The sequence below is a fragment of the Oncorhynchus mykiss genome, chromosome 3 (genome assembly GCF_013265735.2).
Source record: "Oncorhynchus mykiss isolate Arlee chromosome 3, USDA_OmykA_1.1, whole genome shotgun sequence".
NCBI lineage: Eukaryota > Metazoa > Chordata > Actinopteri > Salmoniformes > Salmonidae > Oncorhynchus > Oncorhynchus mykiss.
This window is the reverse complement of record NC_048567.1, coordinates 4209530-4234897: the sequence shown is the minus strand read 5'-3', so window position 1 is coordinate 4234897 and position 25368 is coordinate 4209530. Positions and strand designations below refer to the sequence as shown.

Genomic DNA, 25368 nt, shown 5'->3' with positions numbered 1-25368 from the left:
GTCAGAGATAGATGGCTCCTGCGTTTTAAAATGAAGAGTTGAGGTTATTGGGTAGATATTGCGTTACCTACTTCATTTTATTATTAGCCCCATCATTCCACTGTGAAATAGGCTTAAAATAAAAAGCATTTGGGATTTCCGCCGGCCTTCGTATTTCTCAAAAGTATTTCTCATTCACGGCTAACTTTGGCCTTGAGGTTAGGAGAAGGTAACTCACCTTCATAAAGTACCAGGGGCTTGAATGATTGACGACTTCCAGTGGACAAGTTGTATCTGTTGCACATGGTAGCGCCACACTCCTACACAGTACACACACATAGCAAAGCAAAGAGTACACACACACACACACACACAGAGTACACACACACACCATATTGCCTCCCCCCTAGAGTACCTCTGGTCCACCATACTCTCAGTTGGTATTTCTGAGTGAGTGAACTGAGTGAACACACACACATAGGAACACTCTGCAAGCCTCCCCTCTGGCCATGTAAATCACACAGATGGCATAGGAGAACAGACCCACTGGGAGGGCCTTTTAAACGCTTTATGCCAGCACGCCCCGTGGTGCTGCATGGAGCCCACTCTGTGTTTACCCCTGGCCACAGACACGCAGACAGCCTGTACCCAGACCCAGGATTCATCCACCTCCACAGCCCCAGTCTCAGCCCCAGCCAAGCTGTCCCTCTGAGCCGTAGGGGAGTGACACAATCTACCAGCCCCACCCACCACAATCACTACCACCACCACCACCACTCAGTACACCAGCAGCCCAGACTGCTAGCCTTGTGTCAACATATTTCTGCATAAAAACAGTGAGCTGAGAGCATGACAATGTGCCTGCCTGGAAGTCAGCGACCTGCAGTTGAACCACACTCAACCTCTGTCTGAATAGGCTTCTGTTTGACTGGGGCTTTGTTTGTGTGTTTGTGTGTGTGTAAATTAATACATTTGTTATGGGGAGGGGGAGTATGTTGTGTCATTATGGGGGAGGGGGGGTATGTTGTGTCATTATGGGGGAGGGGGGGGGCTGAACAGAGTGTGTCACAACAGGGTCTGAAACACAAACCTGCTCTCTCGGTGACCTCCACTTGTGGTCTGTCACAAACAGATTGCACACTATAAACAGCCATGTCTTGGAAGGAGACAACCAAACCTCTAATCAGTGTTATACTGCTGATATAACCCTGCCTCTTTTTACAGCGATAGCAAAGGATTTTATGGGAAATTATGCAAATACATACAATTTAGCATGAGCTCCCAAACTCTGTGCCTGATAATATGCAATTTTACAGCGACTGTAAATTAACATTTGCTCCGCATGTTGAAGAATGTTTATGAATATATCTAGCCCTTCACCAGCACAGTGCATCAAGAAGACGTATGTGTTTTGAGGCAGAGAGAGGCCTTATTGAACACATGTTAAATACAGACTTCAACAACACAGGCAGGTGTCCTAGTAAATACACCTCAGGATCCCTCTCAATGTTACTTACTGACAAAGAATTAGAGTATGCCTGGGAGAGTGTGTGTGTTTGCATCTGTGTGTGCGTGTGTGAGTGAGTTAATGAATACATTTGTTTAGGGCAGGGGAAGTATATTATGTCATGATGGGGGTAGTACTCTGAGGGCAGCAGCAGCACTCTGAGGGCAGCAGCAGCACTCTGAGGGCAGCAGCAGTACTCTGAGGGCAGCAGCACTCTGAGGGCAGCAGCAGCACTCTGAGGGCAGCAGCAGCACTCTGAGGGCAGCAGCAGAACTCTGAGGGCAGCAGCAGAACTCTGAGGGCAGCAGCAGCACTCTGAGGGCAGCAGCAGTACTCTGAGGGCAGCAGCACTCTGAGGGCAGCAGCAGCACTCTGAGGGCAGCAGCAGAACTCTGAGGGCAGCAGCAGAACTCTGAGGGCAGCAGCAGCACTCTGAGGGCAGCAGCAGCACTCTGAGGGCAGCAGCAGTACTCTGAGGGCAGCAGCACTCTGAGGGCAGCAGCAGCACTCTGAGGGCAGCAGCAGAACTCTGAGGGCAGCATTAGAGGGCAGCACTGCCACACGTCAGTCCACTAGTTGCTCCCCTCTCCTCTTTCAGCCCACTTAAATAGCTTTGATTTCATGCATTGGATTCATTGCATGTTATTTCTTATCCTTCTTTAGATGCATCTACTACCACTGTTGAGTAAACAGGATATTGATGTAAAGCCTGCTAAGCAGGTGTTAACTCTTGTCTGTTATGACTTAGTATTGTTCAGATGCCAATACTATCAGCACAGGACTGCACAGTGAGACTAAAGAGCCTTTCAGTGGTGGGTTTGGCTTCAGCAGGGAGTTTAGAATGCCGGGCCTTTTGGGATAGACCTAGGGGCGGGCTCTTTCTGGATCATTGTTTGGGATTTCGGCATTTGGCTCGTGCTGAGTGGCGGCCGGCGTACAAAAGAGGGGCAGGATTAGGCCCTCTCTGCGCCCCTGGCCCCTTAGCCCCATGGGACTGGGGAAGAGGAGAAGAGGGCAGCAACAAATCAGCGGTGAAAGGAGCCTAAACCCCAGTGATTACGCCCCTAGCTTTTAGCTTTTACTGAAATAGAGGACTGGGTGGGGACTGGAGGGAGAAGCCCTGAGCTGAGCTCAGTTTCATTACTAGGTCACAGTGATGTGATGGGTTCCTATAGAAGGTCCATTGCTTATAACCCAAAGTGTCTCTCTCTCACTCGCTGATGAAGCTTCAAAGCCCCCTACCCTAGCCCCCTAGCCTAGCCCCTTAGCCTAGCCCACTAGCCTAGCAGCTCCCTAGCCTAGCCCGCTAGTATAGCTCCCTAGGCTCCTAGCCTAGCTCCCTAGTCTAACCCCCTAGCCTCTAATGTCCACAGCAGGCACACATCAGGGCAGGGCCACTATACCTAACCTAGCTCCCTAGCCTCTAATGTCTACAGCGGGCACTCTCATCAGGACCACTATACCTAACCCCCTAGCCTTAGGCTCGCTCCCTAGCCTAGCCTCCTAGCCTAGCTCCCTAGTCTAACCCCTTAGCCTCTAATGTCCACAGCAGGCACTCATCGGGGCAGGGCCACTATACCTAACTATACCTAGCCTCCTAGCCTCTAATGTCAACAGCAGACACTCTCATTAAGGCAGGGCCACTATACCTAGCCTGGTCCCACATCTGTTTGTTTTGTATAGCCAACTCATATGTTTGTTATTGCCAAATAATGATCATAGGAGTTCGCTATACAGCACAACCAGACATGATACCAGGCTACTATTACACCTAGTCGCACAGAGAGTCCTCCCATGGATGGTTCATCAGTCAGTCAGTACTGTTTGACACAGAAATATAGAAATGGAACAGAAACTATGGAACTGCCTATCACAGTAACCCCCCCCATACGTACCTTCAGCACAGACCTAAATTATTTTTTATCAGTCTCAGGATACATTCTAAATCTCCTTCCGAGACGTCATCATGGCTCTTATTCAGCACCAATATGGGCTGAGCTGTCCATGGAATAGCAGCATGGCGAAGGGAGTATCCCAAATGGATTCCTATTCCCTTTATAGTGCACTACTTTTGACCAGGCCCTATATAACGAATGGGGTGCCATTTGGGACGGAGACACTCATTACAGAGTATGAAGAAGTGGAATGGAAGAGGGAAGGGAAGACGAGACAGCTGAGTTAATGGAGATTTCTCCCACTGATTGATATGTCACTCATCGCTGCCATGGCAGCCTGTCACTATCAGTGGTATTTGACACCTGGCAACATGAAGAGAAGGGAAATACAGAGATGATGATGACAGGGAAATGGTGAAGGAACCAAATCCAGTTTGAGACCAGATTGAACCAAAGAATAAAGTGAAAATTAAAGCGGGATGTTTATCACCTCTTGGAATGGTTCTTTTCTAGACTGACAAGGCTGTAGTTAGCATGCTAGTGGCTAGGCTGTAGTTAGCATGCTAGTGGCTAGGCTGTAGTTAGCATGCTAGTGGCTAGGCTGTAGTTAGCCTGCTGGTGGCTAGGCTGTAGTTAGCATGCTAGTGGCTAGGCTGTAGTTAGCCTGCTGGTGGCTAGGCTGTAGTTAGCCTGCTGGTGGCTAGGCTGTAGTTAGCCTGCTGGTGGCTAGGCTGTAGTTAGCCTGCTGGTGGCTAGGCTGTAGTTAGCCTGCTGGTGGCTAGGCTGTCATTAGCCTGCTGGTGGCTAGGCTGTAGTTAGCATGCTGGTGTCTAGGCTGTCGTTAGCCTGCTGGTGACTAGGCTGTCGTTAGCCTGCTGGTGACTATGCTGTCGTTAACCTGCTGGTGGCTTGGCTGTCATTAGCCTGCTGGTGGCTAGGCTGTCGTTAGCCTGCTGGTGGCTAGGCTGTCGTTAGCCTGCTGGTGGCTAGGCTGTCGTTAGCCTGCTGGTGGCTAGGCTGTCGTTAGCCTGCTGGTGGCTAGGCTGTCGTTAGCCTGCTGGTGGCTAGGCTGTCGTTAGCCTGCTGGTGGCTTGGCTGTCGTTAGCCTGCTGGTGGCTAAGCTGTCATTAGCCTGCTGGTGGCTTGGCTGTCATTAGCCTGCTGGTGGCTAGGCTGTCGTTAGCATGCTAGTGGCTTGGCTGTCATTAGCCTGCTGGTGGCTTGGCTGTCGTTAGTCTGCTGGTGGCTAGGCTGTAGGTCGGTGGAAGCTGCTGAGGGGAGAACAGCTCATAATAATGGCTGGAATGGAATAAATGGAATGGTATCAAAAACATGGTTTTCATATATTTGATACCATTCCATTCACTCCATTCTACTCCATCCCAGCCATTATTATGAGCCGTCCTCCCCTCACAGCTTCCACTACTGTAGTTAGCAGAAGTGGTTTGGAGATTACACACAGGACCAGGTGATGATGAGTCAGTCTAATCACGTCACAGTGGTTTACATTGTGTTATCTCATTACAGGTGTCATGGTTGACATTTCCCTAAGAGCAGAAACCAAAAGATTTTCTGAAAATAAAGTACAGTAGACCATAATTAACACTACTGGTCTTTTGTTGTGTAGAAGTATTGCAGAAAGATATCCCAGATGAGCATCCCATTTCTGGAAAACTTTTGGTAGCCCCGGCACATCTAAATAATATTTAGTTGTCTTTTTGTGTGTTCCCTGTTATGTAGCTGCCGTGTGAGGATGTGGAGGTGTATGAGGAGACCAGTCAGTGCCTGTCCCTGCTGATGCAGCTGTATGGAGGGGACAGCCCTGACTCCCTCAGCCCCCTGAACCTCCAGAGCCTCAGCCACGCGCTGCAGCTCCAGACCCAGCCTAAACAACACAGACTACTGCTCCGTATCATCAAACGCCTGGTGAGTAGAGAACCCTCCCACCTATAGCACTAGTTACAGCTTAAGATACTACTGTGTTATAATAGTAGTAGTAGCAGTAGTAGTGGTAGTAGTAGTAGTAGTAGTAGTATCAGTAGTAGTAGTATCAGTAGTAGGAGTAGTAGTAGTAGCAGTAGTAGCAGCAGCAGTAGTAGTAGTAGCAGCAGCAGTAGTAGTAGCAGCAGTAGTAGTAAGAGTAGTAGTAGTAGTAGTAGTAGTAGTAGTATCAATAGTAGTAGTAGTAGTAGTAGTAGTAGCAGCAGCAGCAGTAGCAGCAGTAGTAGTAGTAGTAGTAGTAGCAGCAATAGCAGTAGTAGTAGTAGTAGTAGCAGCAGTATTAATAGTAATAGTACTAGTAGTAGTAGTAGTAGTAGTAGTAGTAGTAGTAGTAGTAGTAGCAGTAGGAGTAGCAGCAGTAGTAGTAGGAGTAGTAGCAGCAGCAGTAGTAGGAGTAGTAGTAGTAGCAGCAGCAGTAGTAGTAGCAGCAGCAGCAGTAGTAGTAGCAGCAGTAGCAGTAGTAGTAGTAGTAGTAGTAGTAGTAGCAGTAGTAGTAGTAGTAGTAGCAGCAGTATCAGTAGTAGCAGAAGTAGCAGTAGTAGTAGCAGCAGTGGTAGCAGTAGTAGTAGTATCAGTAGCAGTAGTAGTAGCAGCAGTAGTAGCAGTAGTAGTAGTCGTAGCAGCAGTAGCAATAGTAGTAGTATCAGTAGTAGTAGCAGCAGTAGCAGTAGTAGTAGTATCAGTAGTAGGAGCAGCAGTAGTAGTAGCAGCAGTAGTAGCAGTAGTAGTAGGAGTAGTATAGTGTAGTAGCAGTAGTATAGTGTAGTAGCATTAGTAGCAGTCTTGTGTTACCATACTTCATAGACTTGTTCATCACTCAGAGGAAGCTTGCAAGCCGAGGCTTTAGCAGCAGTAGCAGTAGTAGTATAGTGTTGTAGCAGTAGTAGTATAGTGTGTTACCATACTTCATAGACTTGTTCATCACTCAGAGGAAGCCTGCAAGCCGAGGCTATAGCAGCAGTAGCAGTAGTAGTATAGTGTTGTAGCAGTAGTAGTATAGTGTGTTACCATACTTCATAGACTTGTTCATCACTCAGAGGAAGCCTGCAAGCCGAGGCTATAGCAGCAGTAGCAGTAGTAGTATAGTGTTGTAGCAGTAGTAGTATAGTGTGTTACCATACTTCATAGACTTGTTCATCACTCAGAGGAAGCCTGCAAGCCGAGGCTATAGCAGCAGTAGCAGTAGTAGTATAGTGTAGTAGCAGTAGTAGTATAGTGTGTTACCATACTTCATAGACTTGTTCTGTTACGGTGCGTGAATGAGGACCCAAAAGCGAATTAACGTAAACAGAACTTCTTTAATAACAAAACATAGGTAGGCTCAGATGGACCGGCAGATTCCGACAGGACAGGACAAGGTTGCAGCAAACATGACGATAGTCTGGTTCAGGCATGAAAAACACAAACAAGAATCCGACAAAGACAGGAACAAAAACAGAGAGAGATATAGAGGACTAATCAGAGGGAAAAAGGGAACAGGTGGGAAAAGGGGTGACGAGGTAGTTAGGAGGAGACAAGGAACAGCTGGGGGAAAGAGGGGGAGAAAAGGTAACCTAATAACGACCAGCAGAGGGAGACAGGGTGAAGGGAAAGGACAGAAACAAGACACAACATGACAATACATGACAGTACCCCCCCACTCACCGAGCGCCTCCTGGCGCACTCGAGGAGGAAACCTGGCGGCAACGGAGGAAATCATCGATCAGCGCACGGTCCAGCACGTCCCGAGAGGGAACCCAACTCCTCTCCTCAGGACCGTACCCCTCCCAATCTACTAGGTACTGATGACCACGGCCCCGAGGACGCATGTCCAAAATCCTACGGACCCTGTAGATGGGTGCGCCCTCGACAAGGATGGGGGTGGGGGACGAGCGGGGGCGCGAAGAACGGGCTTGACACAGGAGACATGGAAGACCGGGTGGACGCGACGAAGATATCGCGGAAGAAGAAGTCGCACTGCGACAGGATTAATGATCCGAGAAATACGGAACGGACCAATGAACCGCGGGGTCAACTTGCGAGAAGCGGTCTTAAGGGGAAGGTTCTGAGTGGAGAGCCAAACTCTCTGACCGCGACAATATCTAGGACTCTTAGTTCTACGCTTATTAGCAGCTCTCACAGTCTGCGCCCTATAACGGCAAAGTGCAGACCTGACCCTCTTCCAGGTGCGCTCGCAACGTTGGACAAAAGCCTGAGCGGAGGGGACGCTGGACTCGGCGAACTGAGATGAGAACAGCGGAGGCTGGTACCCGAGGCTACTCTGAAAAGGAGATAGCCCGGTCGCAGACGAAGGAAGCGAGTTGTGGGCGTATTCTGCCCAGGGGAGCTGTTCTGACCAAGACGCAGGGTTGCGAAAAGAAAGACTGCGTAAGATGCGACCAATAGTCTGATTGGCCCGTTCTGCTTGACCGTTAGACTGGGGGTGAAAGCCGGAAGAGAGACTGACGGAAGCCCCAATCAAACGGCAAAACTCCCTCCAAAATTGAGACGTGAATTGCGGACCTCTGTCCGAAACGACGTCTGACGGAAGGCCATGAATTCTGAAAACATTCTCGATGATGATTTGTGCCGTCTCTTTAGCAGAAGGAAGCTTAGCAAGGGGAATAAAATGAGCCGCCTTAGAGAACCTGTCGACAACCGTAAGAATAACAGTCTTCCCCGCTGACGAAGGCAGTCCGGTGACAAAATCTAAGGCGATGTGAGACCACGGTCGAGAGGGAATGGAAAGCGGCCTGAGACGGCCGGCAGGAGGGGAGTTACCGGACTTAGTCTGCGCGCAGACCGAACAAGCAGCCACGAAGCGACGCGTGTCATGCTCCCGGGTGGGCCACCAAAAATGCTGGCGAATGGAAGCAAGCGTACCCCGAACGCCAGGATGGCCGGCTAACTTGGCAGAGTGAGCCCACTGAAGAACGGCCAGACGAGTAGGAACGGGAACGAAAAGAAGGTTCCTAGGACAAGCGCGCGGCGACGGAGTGTGAGTGAGTGCTTGCTTTACCTGCCTCTCAATTCCCCAGACAGTCAACCCGACAACACGCCCCTCAGGGAGAATCCCCTCGGGGTCAGTGGAGGCTACTGAAGAACTGAAGAGACGAGATAAAGCATCAGGCTTGGTGTTCTTAGAGCCCGGACGATAAGAAATCACGAACTCGAAACGAGCGAAAAACAGCGCCCAGCGCGCCTGACGCGCATTAAGTCGTTTGGCAGAACGGATGTACTCAAGGTTCCTATGGTCAGTCCAAACGACAAAAGGAACGGTCGCCCCCTCCAACCACTGTCGCCATTCGCCTAGGGCTAAGCGGATGGCGAGCAGTTCGCGGTTTCCCACATCATAGTTGCGTTCCGACGGCGACAGGCGATGAGAAAAATACGCGCAAGGGTGGACCTTGTCGTCAGAGAGGGAGCGCTGAGAAAGAATGGCTCCCACGCCCACCTCTGACGCGTCAACCTCGACAACGAACTGTCTAGTGACGTCAGGTGTAACAAGGATAGGTGCGGATGTAAAACGATTCTTGAGGAGATCAAAAGCTCCCTGGGCGGAAACGGACCACTTAAAGCACGTCTTGACAGAAGGGCTGTGAGAGGAGCTGCCACCTGACCGAAATTACGGATGAAACGACGATAGAAGTTCGCGAAGCCGAGAAAGCGCTGCAGCTCGACGCGTGACTTAGGGACGGGCCAATCAATGACAGCTTGGACCTTAGCGGGATCCATCTTAATGCCTTCAGCGGAAATAACAGAACCGAGAAATGTGACGGAGGAGGCATGAAAAGAGCACTTCTCAGCCTTCACAAAAAGACAATTCTCTAAAAGGCGCTGGAGGACACGTCGAACGTGCTGAACATGAATCTGGAGTGACGGTGAAAAAATCAGGATATCGTCAAGGTAAACGAAAACAAAGATGTTCAGCATGTCTCTCAGGACATCATTGACTAATGCCTGAAAGACAGCTGGAGCGTTAGCGAGGCCGAAAGGAAGAACCCGGTATTCAAAGTGCCCTAACGGAGTGTTAAACGCCGTCTTCCACTCGTCCCCCTCCCTGATGCGCACGAGATGGTAAGCGTTACGAAGGTCCAACTTAGTGAAAAACCTGGCTCCCTGCAGGATCTCGAAGGCTGAAGACATAAGAGGAAGCGGATAACGATTCTTCACTGTTATGTCATTCAGCCCTCGATAATCTATGCAGGGGCGCAGGGACCCGTCCTTCTTCTTAACAAAAAAAACCCCCGCTCCGGCGGGAGAGGAGGAGGGGACTATGGTACCGGCGGCAAGAGCTACAGACAAATAATCTTCGAGAGCCTTACGTTCGGGAGCCGACAGAGAGTATAGTCTACCCCGGGGGGGAGTGGTTCCCGGAAGGAGATCAATACTACAATCATACGACCGGTGTGGGGGAAGAGAGGTGGCCCTGGACCGACTGAACACTGTGCGCAGATCGTGATATTCCTCCGGCACCCCTGTCAAATCACCAGGCTCCTCCTGTGAAGAAGAGACAGAGGAAACAGGAGGGATAGCAGACATTAAACATTTCACATGACAAGAGACGTTCCAGGAGAGGATAGAATTACTAGACCAATTAATGGAAGGATTATGACAAACTAGCCAGGGATGGCCCAAAACAACAGGTGTAAAAGGTGAACGAAAAATTAAAAAAGAAATGGTTTCGCTATGATTACCAGAAACAGTGAGGGTTAAAGGTAGCGTCTCACGCTGAATCCTGGGGAGAGGACTACCATCCAGGGCGAACAAGGCCGTGGACTCCCTTAACTGTCTGAGAGGAATGTCATGTTCCCGAGCCCAGGTCTCGTCCATAAAACAGCCCTCCGCCCCAGAGTCTATTAAGGCACTGCAGGAAGCTGACGAACCGGTCCAGCGTAGATGGACCGACAAGGTAGTGCAGGATCTTGAAGGAGAGACAGGAGTAGTAGCGCTCACCAGTAGCCCTCCGCTTACTGATGAGCTCTGGCTTTTACTGGACATGAAGTGACAAAATGACCAGCAGAACCGCAATAGAGACAGAGGCGGTTGGTGATTCTCCGTTCCCTCTCCTTAGTCGAGATGCGGATACCTCCCAGCTGCATAGGCTCAGCACCCGAGCCGGCAGAGGAAGATGGTAGTGATGCGGAGAGGGGGGCAACGGAGAACGCGAGCTCCTTTCCACGAGCTCGGTGACGAAGATCAACCCGTCGCTCAATGCGAATAGCGAGTTCAATCAAGGAATCCACGCTGGAAGGAACCTCCCGGGAGAGAATCTCATCCTTTACCTCTGCGCGGAGACCCTCCAGAAAACGAGCGAGCAAAGCCGGCTCGTTCCAGCCACTGGAGGCAGCAAGAGTGCGAAACTCAATAGAGTAGTCTGTTATGGATCGATTACCTTGACATAGGGAAGACAGGGCCCTGGAAGCCTCCTCCCCAAAAACAGATCGATCAAAAACCCGTATCATCTCCTCCTTAAAGTCCTGATACTGGTTAGTACACTCAGCCCTTGCCTCCCAGATTGCCGTGCCCCACTCACGAGCCCGTCCAGTAAGGAGAGATATGACGTAGGCGACACGAGCAGTGCTCCTGGAGTAAGTGTTGGGCTGGAGAGAAAACACAATATCACACTGGGTGAGGAACGAGCGGCATTCAGTGGGCTCCCCAGAGTAACACGGCGGGTTATTGATTCTGGGCTCCGGAGATTCGAAAGCCCTGGAAGTGGCCGGTGGATCGAGGCGGAGATGGTGAACCTGTTCTGTGAGGTTGGAGACTTGGGTGGCCAGGGTCTCAACGGCATGTCGAGCAGCAGACAATTCCTGCTCGTGTCTGCCTAGCATCGCTCCCTGGATCTCGACGGCTGAGTGGAGAGGATCCGAAGTCGCTGGGTCCATTCTTGGTCGGATTCTTCTGTTACGGTGCGTGAATGAGGACCCAAAAGCGAATTAACGTAAACAGAACTTCTTTAATAACAAAACATAGGTAGGCTCAGATGGACCGGCAGATTCCGACAGGACAGGACAAGGTTGCAGCAAACATGACGATAGTCTGGTTCAGGCATGAAAAACACAAACAAGAATCCGACAAAGACAGGAACAAAAACAGAGAGAGATATAGAGGACTAATCAGAGGGAAAAAGGGAACAGGTGGGAAAAGGGGTGACGAGGTAGTTAGGAGGAGACAAGGAACAGCTGGGGGAAAGAGGGGGAGAAAAGGTAACCTAATAACGACCAGCAGAGGGAGACAGGGTGAAGGGAAAGGACAGAAACAAGACACAACATGACAATACATGACATGTTCATCACTCAGAGGAAGCCTGCAAGCCGAGGCTATAGCAGCAGTAGCAGTAGTAGTATAGTGTTGTAGCAGTAGTAGTATAGTGTGTTACCATACTTCATAGACGTGTTCATCACTCAGAGGAAGCCTGCAAGCCGAGGCTATAGCAGCAGTAGCAGTAGTAGTAGTATAGTGTAGTAGTAGTAGTAGTATAGTGTTGTAGCAGTAGTAGTATAGTGTTGTAGCAGTAGTAGTATAGTGTTGTAGCAGTAGTAGTATAGTGTTGTAGTAGTATAGTGTGTTACCATACTTCATAGACTTGTTCATCACTCAGAGGAAGCCTGCAAGCCGAGGCTATAGCAGCAGTAGCAGTAGTAGTAGTATAGTGTAGTAGTAGTATAGTGTTGTAGCAGTAGTAGTATAGTGTTGTAGTAGTATAGTGTGTTACCATACTTCATAGACTTGTTCATCACTCAGAGGAAGCCTGCAAGCCGAGGCTATAGCAGTAGTAGTAGTAGTAGAAAACATTGTCCCCAATGGGGAAATTCGTTTTGCATCAATGAATCATCATCCATAGCCACATCCCAAAATGTTTTCTTTCCCCCTACTCTAATGATGTGTACATATGAGTTTCCCCCATCTTTTCCCACTGACTGTAGTGTATTGGTTTCATGTTGGCACCATACTGTAATCATTTACCAGCAGCAGCAACTGGGTCTGGCACAATTACAGTATATCCGTGTAACTGACAGTTATGGATGAAGACAGTCATGGAAATAAAATAACCGTCATAACAGTTTAAACAAGCCTCCCGGGTGGCGCAGTGGTCTAGGGCACTTTATCACAGCGCTAGCTGTGCCACCAGAGACTCTGGGCTCGCGCCCAGGCTCTGTCGCAGCCGGCCGCGACCGGGAGGTCCGTGGGGCGACGCACAATTGGCCCAGCGTCGTCCGGGTTAGGGAGGGTTTGGCCGGTAGGGATGTCCTTATCTCATCACGCACCAGCGACTCCTGTGGCGGGCCGGGCGCAGTGCACGCTAACCAAGGTCGCCAGGTGCACAGTGTTTCCTCCGACACATGTTAAGAAGCAGTGCGGCTTGGTTGGGATGTGTTTCGGGGGACGCATGGCTTTCGACCTTCGTCTCTCCCGAGCCCGTACGGGATGAGACAAGATAGTAATTACTAACAATTGGATACCACGAAAAAGGGGGTAAGGGGGCGGCTGTGGAAAGAACAGCTGTCTGAAGACAGGACGGCTGGGCGGCTGTGGAAAGAACAGCTGTCTGAAGACAGGACGGCTGGGCGGCTGTGGAAAGAACAGCTGTCTGAAGACAGGACGGCTGGGCGGCTGTGGAAAGAACAGCTGTCTGAAGACAGGACGGCTGGGCGGCTGTGGAAAGAACAGCTGTCTGAAGACAGGACGGCTGGGCGGCTGTGGAAAGAACAGCTGTCTGAAGACAGGACGGCTGGGCGGCTGTGGAAAGAACAGCTGTCTGAAGACAGGACGGCTGGGCGGCTGTGGAAAGAACAGCTGTCTGAAGACAGGACGGCTGGGCGGCTGTGGAAAGAACAGCTGTCTGAAGACAGGACGGCTGGGCGGCTGTGGAAAGAACAGCTGTCTGAAGACAGGACGGCTGGGCGGCTGTGGAAAGAACAGCTGTCTGAAGACAGGACGGCTGGGCGGCTGTGGAAAGAACAGCTGTCTGAAGACAGGACGGCTGGGCGGCTGTGGAAAGAACAGCTGTCTGAAGACAGGACGGCTGGGCATTCGTGTGGAGTCCATTTGGACATGGACATGTAATATAGTCACTACATCGTGATTTGTTGCTCCTTGCTGAAACAAGCCAGGTGCTGTAGCAAACGAGTCTTCAGTTGTCTAGGCAATGCCTGTGGGGGGGCTATTTGAACGGTTATTACGGTGACCGCGGTCATTTTGCTGTCCAATAGCTGTCATCCATAATTCCATGACCATCACAGCCCGAGCAGCGACTCCACTCTGTTGTTTTGTTGATGAGAAAAGTCATGTGTTTCTCAGCCTCCCTGTCCCATGATGTGGTGGTCCTCCAATCAGCAGCCTTTTATAGAACTCTGCTGTCAGAGGTGTCAGCAGCACCTCGAAAGAGAGAGGGAAAGAGAGATTAAAGGAAGAGAGAGTCAGTTTGTGTGTGTGTGTTCATGTGTGCGTATGCTTGTGTGTATGTTCTTCTCTACTGGATAGGTCGGGTGGCTGGGGGCCACGAACTGTACTGTTGTTCCAGTGTTTGTGGTGGGGAGTGATTCAGAGCTGGCCTAGAGGAATGGCAGGGCAGCTGACCTCAAGCCTGCCTTGTTGTCTCTCTCTCTCTCTCTCCCTGGGGGTGGGAAATCGGGGGACTATCCATTCCAAAATAACTGAGAAGTGAGAAATATGGTAATACTGTACAGGAGTCACAATACTGTGATTGGGCTTCAGGAATGTCATCACTGTTTTCTGCTTTAATTGATGCATTATTTGAAACAGTCTTTAACCTGTTGGTTCAGCTCAGATACCCAGACTACAATGCACTTATGTGATGTGAGCCTATGCAGTTACTTACTGTATCGGGGACCATGAATTGATATTGTGGTCTGGTTGTATGTTCAGGCTTTTTGATATGTCTCAAAAGTGTCTCCACCCTGACTGATGACTGAATGTAATGGATAACAACACCGTGAGACATTGCTTTTTGATATCAGTATGAAAGCAATTAGTTGGGAAATGGGAGATTTTCAAAGGAGCCTCTGGGCAGGAAGAAAGAGAGTGATGTTTGATATTAGGTTTGTTGCCAAGCAACTCCCAACCTTTACATTTCAACTGAAGCTCTGCTATGGACATTGTTAAGGTAAACCATCCAAGGGTAAATGCTCTGGAAAGAATTGCTGTACTTTATAGGGAACAGGGTGCCATTTGGGATTCACATATTGTTGACTGGTCTGTGTCTATACTATCTATGTAATGATTGTATTGGGGAGGAGAGGTAAGGTAGTCAGTAGCCAGCAGAAGATGGGTAACTGGAAGAGGAGGAGTGAAGGGTCTGAGTGACAGAGGAGAAAGAGAAGACGTCATTTTGTGGCGAGTGCCCCTTCACCTCATTAATGTGTTAACCAACCTGCTCTCTCTCCTTTTCTCTTTCACTTTTACCCCCTCCTTCCTTCCTTCTCTCTCTCACTCTGTTTTTCTCTCTCATTGATGTCCTGTGGTTTCTCACCTCTCAGCTTGTTGACTTCCACAGCAGGAATCCCTAGGGCAGTAGACCAGACTTCTCTCTGCCTCCTCTCTGTCCTCACCCCACCATCCACTTCATGTAGCAGTAATACAGCCCTCCACTGGATCTTCTAACCTTACAATCTTTAAATAAAAAGCTTCCAAAAGGGTTATTTGGCTGTCCCCATAGGAGAACCCTTTATGGTTCCAGGTAGGACCCTTTCCATCGAGGGTTCTACATGAAACCCAAAAGGGTTCTACCTGGAACCAAAATGGGATCTTCAAAGGGTTATCCTATGGGGACAGCCGAAGAACCCTTTTGTAATATAGTGGTCATTTTTGGTGCTGTCTGCCGGTATGATGCATTTTACCAAAAGATAGTTTTGGGGAAGAGTTTTCCTTTAAGTGCCTGCAGTGCTGTTATGTATTTTTTATTTTCTTAGTTGGACGGTTTGTGTATTATAGATACAGTCTACATTCTACAGGACATTATGTATTATAGATACAGTCTACATTCTACAGGACATGATGTATTATAGATACAGGCTACATTCTACAGGACATGATGTATTATAGATACAGTCTACATTCTACAGGACATGATGTATTATAGATACAGGCTACATTCTACAGGACATGATGTATTATAGATACAGGCTACATTCTACAGGACATTATGTATTATAGATACAGTCTACATTATACAGGACATTATGTATTATAGATACAGGCTACATTCTACAGGACATGATGTATTATAGATACAGTCTACATTATACAGGACATTATGTATTATAGACACAGTCTACATTCTACAGGACATGATGTATTATAGATACAGTCTACATTCTACAGGACATGATGTATTATAGATACAGGCTACATTCTACAGGACATTATGTATTATAGATACAGTCTACATTCTACAGGACATGATGTATTATAGATACAGTCTACATTCTACAGGACATGATGTATTATAGATACAGGCTACATTCTACAGGACATTATGTATTATAGATACAGTCTACATTATACAGGACATTATGTATTATAGATACAGGCTACATTCTACAGGACATGATGTATTATAGATACAGGCTACATTCTACAGGACATTATGTATTATAGATACAGTCTACATTCTACAGGACATTATGTATTATAGATACAGGCTACATTATACAGGACATTATGTATTATAGATACAGGCTACATTCTACAGGACATGATGTATTATAGATACAGGCTACATTCTACAGGACATTATGTATTATAGATACAGTCTACATTATACAGGACATGATGTATTACAGATACAGGCTACATTATACAGGACATTATGTATTATAGATACAGGCTACATTCTACAGGACATGATGTATTATAGATACAGTCTACATTATACAGGACATTATGTATTATAGATACAGGCTACATTCTACAGGACATGATGTATTATAGATACAGGCTACATTCTACAGGACATGATGTATTATAGATACAGTCTACATTCTACAGGACATGATGTTTGTGTATTATAGATACAGGCTACATTCTACAGGACATGATGTATTATAGATACAGGCTACATTCTACAGGACATTATGTATTATAGATACAGGCTACATTCTACAGGACATGATGTATTATAGATACAGGCTACATTCTACAGGACATTATGTATTATAGATACAGGCTACATTCTACAGGACATGATGTATTATAGATACAGGCTACATTCTACAGGACATGATGTATTATAGATACAGTCTACATTCTACAGGACATGATGTTTGTGTATTATAGATACAGGCTACATTCTACAGGACATGATGTATTATAGATACAGGCTACATTCTACAGGACATTATGTATTATAGATACAGGCTACATTCTACAGGACATGATGTATTATAGATACAGTCTACATTCTACAGGACATGATGTATTATAGATACAGGCTACATTCTACAGGACATGATGTATTATAGATACAGTCTACATTCTACAGGACATGATGTATTACAGATACAGGCTACATTATACAGGACATGGTGTATTATAGATACAGTCTACATTATACAGGACATGGTGTATTATAGATACAGGCTACATTCTACAGGACATGATGTTTGTGTATTATAGATACAGGCTACATTATACAGGACATGATGTATTATAGATACAGGCTACATTATACAGGACATGATGTATTATAGATACAGTCTACATTCTACAGGACATGATGTATTATAGATACAGTCTACATTATACAGGACATGATGTTTGTGTATTATAGATTCAGGCTACATTCTACAGGACATGATGTATTATAGATACAGTCTACATTCTACAGGACATGATGTATTATAGATACAGTCTACATTATACAGGACATTATGTATTATAGATACAGTCTACATTCTACAGGACATGATGTATTATAGATACAGTCTACATTATACAGGACATGATGTTTGTGTATTATAGATTCAGGCTACATTCTACAGGACATGATGTATTATAGATACAGTCTACATTCTACAGGACATGATGTATTATAGATACAGTCTACATTCTACAGGACATGATGTATTATAGATACAGTCTACATTCTACAGGACATGATGTATTATAGATACAGGCTACATTCTACAGGACATGATGTATTATAGATACAGTCTACATTCTACAGGACATTATGTATTATAGATACAGGCTACATTCTACAGGACATTATGTATTATAGATACAGGCTACATTCTACAGGACATTATGTATTATAGATACAGGCTACATTCTACAGGACATTATGTATTATAGATACAGGCTACATTCTACAGGACATGATGTATTATAGATACAGGCTACATTCTACAGGACATGATGTATTATAGATACAGGCTACATTCTACAGGACATGATGTATTATAGATACAGTCTACATTCTACAGGACATGATGTATTATAGATACAGTCTACATTCTACAGGACATGATGTATTATAGATACAGGCTACATTCTACAGGACATGATGTATTATAGATACAGGCTACATTATACAGGACATTATGTATTATAGATACAGGCTACATTCTACAGGACATGATGTATTATAGATTCAGGCTACATTCTACAGGACATGATGTATTATAGATACAGTCTACATTATACAGGACATGATGTATTATAGATACAGGCTACATTCTACAGGACATGATGTATTATAGATACAGGCTACATTCTACAGGACATGATGTATTATAGATACAGGCTACATTCTACAGGACATGATGTATTATAGATACAGGCTACATTCTACAGGACATGATGTATTATAGATTCAGGCTACATTCTACAGGACATGATGTATTATAGATTCAGGCTACATTCTACAGGACATGATGTATTATAGATACAGTCTACATTCTACAGGACATTATGTATTATAGATACAGGCTACATTCTACAGGACATGATGTATTATAGATACAGTCTACATTCTACAGGACATGATGTATTATAGATACAGTCTACATTCTACAGGACATGATGTATTATAGATACAGGCTACATTCTACAGGACATTATGTATTATAGATACAGTCTACATTATACAGGACATGATGTATTATAGATACAGGCTACATTCTACAGGACATGATGTATTATAGATACAGGCTACATTCTACAGGACATGATGTATTATAGATACAGGCTACATTCTACAGGACATGATGTATTATAGATACAGTCTACATTCTACAGGACATGATGTATTATAGATACAGTCTACATTATACAGGACATGATGTATTATAGATACAGGCTACATTCTACAGGACATTATGTATTATAGATACAGGCTACATTATACAGGACATGGTGTATTATAGATACAGGCTACATTCTACAGGACATGATGTATTATAGATACAGGCTACATTCTACAGGACATGATGTATTATAGATACAGGCTACATTCTACAGGACATTATGTATTATAGATACAGTCTACATTCTACAGGACATGATGTATTATAGATTCAGGCTACATTCTACAGGACATGATGTATTATAGATACAGGCTACATTCTACAGGACATTATGTATTATAGATTCAGGCTACATTCTACAGGACATGATGTATTATAGATACAGGCTACATTCTACAGGACATTATGTATTATAGATACAGGCTACATTATACAGGACATGATGTATTATAGATACAGGCTACATTCTACAGGACATGATGTATTACAGATACAGTCTACATTCTACAGGACATGATGTATTATAGATACAGGCTACATTCTACAGGACATGATGTATTATAGATACAGGCTACATTATACAGGACATTATGTATTATAGATACAGTCTACATTCTACAGGACATGATGTTTGTGTATTATAGATACAGTCTACATTCTACAGGACATGATGTATTATAGATACAGGCTACATTCTACAGGACATGATGTATTATAGATACAGGCTACATTCTACAGGACATGATGTATTATAGATACAGGCTACATTCTACAGGACATGATGTATTATAGATACAGGCTACATTCTACAGGACATGATGTATTATAGATACAGTCTACATTCTACAGGACATTATGTATTATAGATACAGGCTACATTCTACAGGACATGATGTATTATAGATACAGGCTACATTCTACAGGACATGATGTATTATAGATACAGTCTACATTCTACAGGACATTATGTATTATAGATACAGTCTACATTCTACAGGACATGATGTATTATAGATACAGTCTACATTCTACAGGACATGATGTATTATAGATACAGGCTACATTCTACAGGACATGATGTATTATAGATACAGTCTACATTCTACAGGACATGATGTATTATAGATACAGGCTACATTCTACAGGACATGATGTATTATAGATACAGGCTACATTCTACAGGACATGATGTATTATAGATACAGGCTACATTCTACAGGACATGATGTATTATAGATACAGGCTACATTCTACAGGACATGATGTATTATAGATACAGGCTACATTCTACAGGACATGATGTATTATAGATACAGGCTACATTCTACAGGACATGATGTATTATAGATACAGGCTACATTCTACAGGACATGATGTATTATAGATACAGGCTACATTCTACAGGACATGATGTATTATAGATACAGGCTACATTCTACAGGACATGATGTATTATAGATACAGTCTACATTCTACAGGACATGATGTATTATAGATACAGGCTACATTCTACAGGACATTATGTATTATAGATACAGTCTACATTCTACAGGACATTATGTATTATAGATACAGGCTACATTCTACAGGACATGATGTATTATAGATACAGGCTACATTCTACAGGACATGATGTATTATAGATACAGTCTACATTCTACAGGACATTATGTATTATAGATACAGGCTACATTCTACAGGACATGATGTATTATAGATACAGTCTACATTCTACAGGACATGATGTATTATAGATACAGGCTACATTCTACAGGACATGATGTATTATAGATACAGGCTACATTCTACAGGACATGATGTATTATAGATACAGGCTACATTCTACAAAACATGGTGTATTATAGATACAGGCTACATTCTACAGGACATGATGTTTGTGTATTATAGATACAGTCTACATTCTACAGGACATGATGTATTATAGATACAGGCTACATTCTACAGGACATGATGTATTATAGATACAGTCTACATTCTACAGGACATTATGTATTATAGATACAGGCTACATTCTACAGGACATGATGTATTATAGATACAGTCTACATTCTACAGGACATTATGTATTATAGATACAGGCTACATTCTACAGGACATGATGTATTATAGATACAGTCTACATTCTACAGGACATGATGTATTATAGATACAGGCTACATTCTACAGGACATGATGTATTATAGATACAGGCTACATTCTACAGGACATGATGTATTATAGATACAGGCTACATTCTACAGGACATGATGTATTATAGATACAGGCTACATTCTACAGGACATTATGTATTATAGATACAGGCTACATTCTACAGGACATGATGTATTATAGATACAGTCTACATTCTACAGGACATGATGTATTATAGATACAGTCTACATTATACAGGACATGATGTATTATAGATACAGGCTACATTATACAGGACATTATGTATTATAGATACAGGCTACATTCTACAGGACATGATGTATTATAGATACAGTCTACATTCTACAGGACATGATGTATTATAGATACAGGCTACATTCTACAGGACATGATGTATTATAGATACAGGCTACATTCTACAGGACATGATGTATTATAGATACAGTCTACATTCTACAGGACATGATGTATTATAGATACAGTCTACATTATACAGGACATGGTGTATTATAGATACAGGCTACATTCTACAGGACATTATGTATTATAGATACAGGCTACATTCTACAGGACATGATGTATTATAGATACAGTCTACATTCTACAGGACATGATGTATTATAGATACAGGCTACATTCTACAGGACATGATGTATTATAGATACAGGCTACATTCTACAGGACATGATGTATTATAGATACAGGCTACATTATACAGGACATGATGTATTATAGATACAGTCTACATTCTACAGGACATGATGTATTATAGATACAGTCTACATTCTACAGGACATGATGTATTATAGATACAGGCTACATTCTACAGGACATGATGTATTATAGATACAGGCTACATTCTACAGGACATGATGTATTATAGATACAGGCTACATTCTACAGGACATTATGTATTATAGATACAGTCTACATTCTACAGGACATGATGTATTATAGATTCAGGCTACATTCTACAGGACATGATGTATTATAGATACAGGCTACATTCTACAGGACATTATGTATTATAGATTCAGGCTACATTCTACAGGACATGATGTATTATAGATACAGGCTACATTCTACAGGACATGATGTATTATAGATTCAGGCTACATTCTACAGGACATGATGTATTATAGATTCAGGCTACATTCTACAGGACATGATGTATTATAGATACAGTCTACATTCTACAGGACATTATGTATTATAGATACAGGCTACATTCTACAGGACATGATGTATTATAGATACAGTCTACATTCTACAGGACATGATGTATTATAGATACAGTCTACATTCTACAGGACATGATGTATTATAGATACAGGCTACATTCTACAGGACATTATGTATTATAGATACAGTCTACATTATACAGGACATGATGTATTATAGATACAGGCTACATTCTACAGGACATGATGTATTATAGATACAGGCTACATTCTACAGGACATGATGTATTATAGATACAGGCTACATTCTACAGGACATGATGTATTATAGATACAGTCTACATTCTACAGGACATGATGTATTATAGATACAGTCTACATTATACAGGACATGATGTATTATAGATACAGGCTACATTCTACAGGACATTATGTATTATAGATACAGGCTACATTATACAGGACATGGTGTATTATAGATACAGGCTACATTCTACAGGACATGATGTATTATAGATACAGGCTACATTCTACAGGACATGATGTATTATAGATACAGGCTACATTCTACAGGACATTATGTATTATAGATACAGTCTACATTCTACAGGACATGATGTATTATAGATTCAGGCTACATTCTACAGGACATGATGTATTATAGATACAGGCTACATTCTACAGGACATTATGTATTATAGATTCAGGCTACATTCTACAGGACATGATGTATTATAGATACAGGCTACATTCTACAGGACATTATGTATTATAGATACAGGCTACATTATACAGGACATGATGTATTATAGATACAGGCTACATTCTACAGGACATGATGTATTACAGATACAGTCTACATTCTACAGGACATGATGTATTATAGATACAGGCTACATTCTACAGGACATGATGTATTATAGATACAGGCTACATTATACAGGACATTATGTATTATAGATACAGTCTACATTCTACAGGACATGATGTTTGTGTATTATAGATACAGTCTACATTCTACAGGACATGATGTATTATAGATACAGGCTACATTCTACAGGACATGATGTATTATAGATACAGGCTACATTCTACAGGACATGATGTATTATAGATACAGGCTACATTCTACAGGACATGATGTATTATAGATACAGGCTACATTCTACAGGACATGATGTATTATAGATACAGTCTACATTCTACAGGACATTATGTATTATAGATACAGGCTACATTCTACAGGACATGATGTATTATAGATACAGGCTACATTCTACAGGACATGATGTATTATAGATACAGTCTACATTCTACAGGACATTATGTATTATAGATACAGTCTACATTCTACAGGACATGATGTATTATAGATACAGTCTACATTCTACAGGACATGATGTATTATAGATACAGGCTACATTCTACAGGACATGATGTATTATAGATACAGTCTACATTCTACAGGACATGATGTATTATAGATACAGGCTACATTCTACAGGACATGATGTATTATAGATACAGGCTACATTCTACAGGACATGATGTATTATAGATACAGGCTACATTCTACAGGACATGATGTATTATAGATACAGGCTACATTCTACAGGACATGATGTATTATAGATACAGGCTACATTCTACAGGACATGATGTATTATAGATACAGGCTACATTCTACAGGACATGATGTATTATAGATACAGGCTACATTCTACAGGACATGATGTATTATAGATACAGGCTACATTCTACAGGACATGATGTATTATAGATACAGGCTACATTCTACAGGACATGATGTATTATAGATACAGTCTACATTCTACAGGACATGATGTATTATAGATACAGGCTACATTCTACAGGACATTATGTATTATAGATACAGTCTACATTCTACAGGACATTATGTATTATAGATACAGGCTACATTCTACAGGACATGATGTATTATAGATACAGGCTACATTCTACAGGACATGATGTATTATAGATACAGTCTACATTCTACAGGACATTATGTATTATAGATACAGTCTACATTCTACAGGACATGATGTATTATAGATACAGGCTACATTCTACAGGACATTATGTATTATAGATACAGTCTACATTCTACAAAACATGGTGTATTATAGATACAGGCTACATTCTACAGGACATGATGTTTGTGTATTATAGATACAGTCTACATTCTACAGGACATGATGTATTATAGATACAGGCTACATTCTACAGGACATGATGTATTATAGATACAGTCTACATTCTACAGGACATTATGTATTATAGATACAGGCTACATTCTACAGGACATGATGTATTATAGATACAGTCTACATTCTACAGGACATTATGTATTATAGATACAGGCTACATTCTACAGGACATGATGTATTATAGATACAGTCTACATTCTACAGGACATGATGTATTATAGATACAGGCTACATTCTACAGGACATGATGTATTATAGATACAGGCTACATTCTACAGGACATGATGTATTATAGATACAGGCTACATTCTACAGGACATGATGTATTATAGATACAGGCTACATTCTACAGGACATTATGTATTATAGATACAGGCTACATTCTACAGGACATGATGTATTATAGATACAGTCTACATTCTACAGGACATGATGTATTATAGATACAGTCTACATTATACAGGACATGATGTATTATAGATACAGGCTACATTATACAGGACATTATGTATTATAGATACAGGCTACATTCTACAGGACATGATGTATTATAGATACAGTCTACATTCTACAGGACATGATGTATTATAGATACAGGCTACATTCTACAGGACATGATGTATTATAGATACAGGCTACATTCTACAGGACATGATGTATTATAGATACAGTCTACATTCTACAGGACATGATGTATTATAGATACAGTCTACATTATACAGGACATGGTGTATTATAGATACAGGCTACATTCTACAGGACATTATGTATTATAGATACAGGCTACATTCTACAGGACATGATGTATTATAGATACAGTCTACATTCTACAGGACATGATGTATTATAGATACAGGCTACATTCTACAGGACATGATGTATTATAGATACAGGCTACATTCTACAGGACATGATGTATTATAGATACAGGCTACATTATACAGGACATGATGTATTATAGATACAGTCTACATTCTACAGGACATGATGTATTATAGATACAGTCTACATTCTACAGGACATGATGTATTATAGATACAGGCTACATTCTACAGGACATGATGTATTATAGATACAGGCTACATTCTACAGGACATGATGTATTATAGATACAGGCTACATTCTACAGGACATTATGTATTATAGATA

General features: G+C 43.2%; 1 protein-coding gene across 2 annotated transcripts in view; it reads left to right on the top strand.

Moving 5' to 3' along the window:
- Positions 1-25368, top strand: part of LOC110505077 (serine/threonine-protein kinase ULK4-like) — a 218821-nt gene that overhangs the window by 119229 nt on the left and 74224 nt on the right. For both annotated transcript variants that reach the window (XM_036966144.1, XM_036966148.1), the window contains exon 35: positions 5122-5307. In XM_036966144.1, the coding sequence (XP_036822039.1) occupies positions 5122-5307 (186 nt within the window). The remainder of the gene's footprint in view (positions 1-5121; positions 5308-25368) is intronic.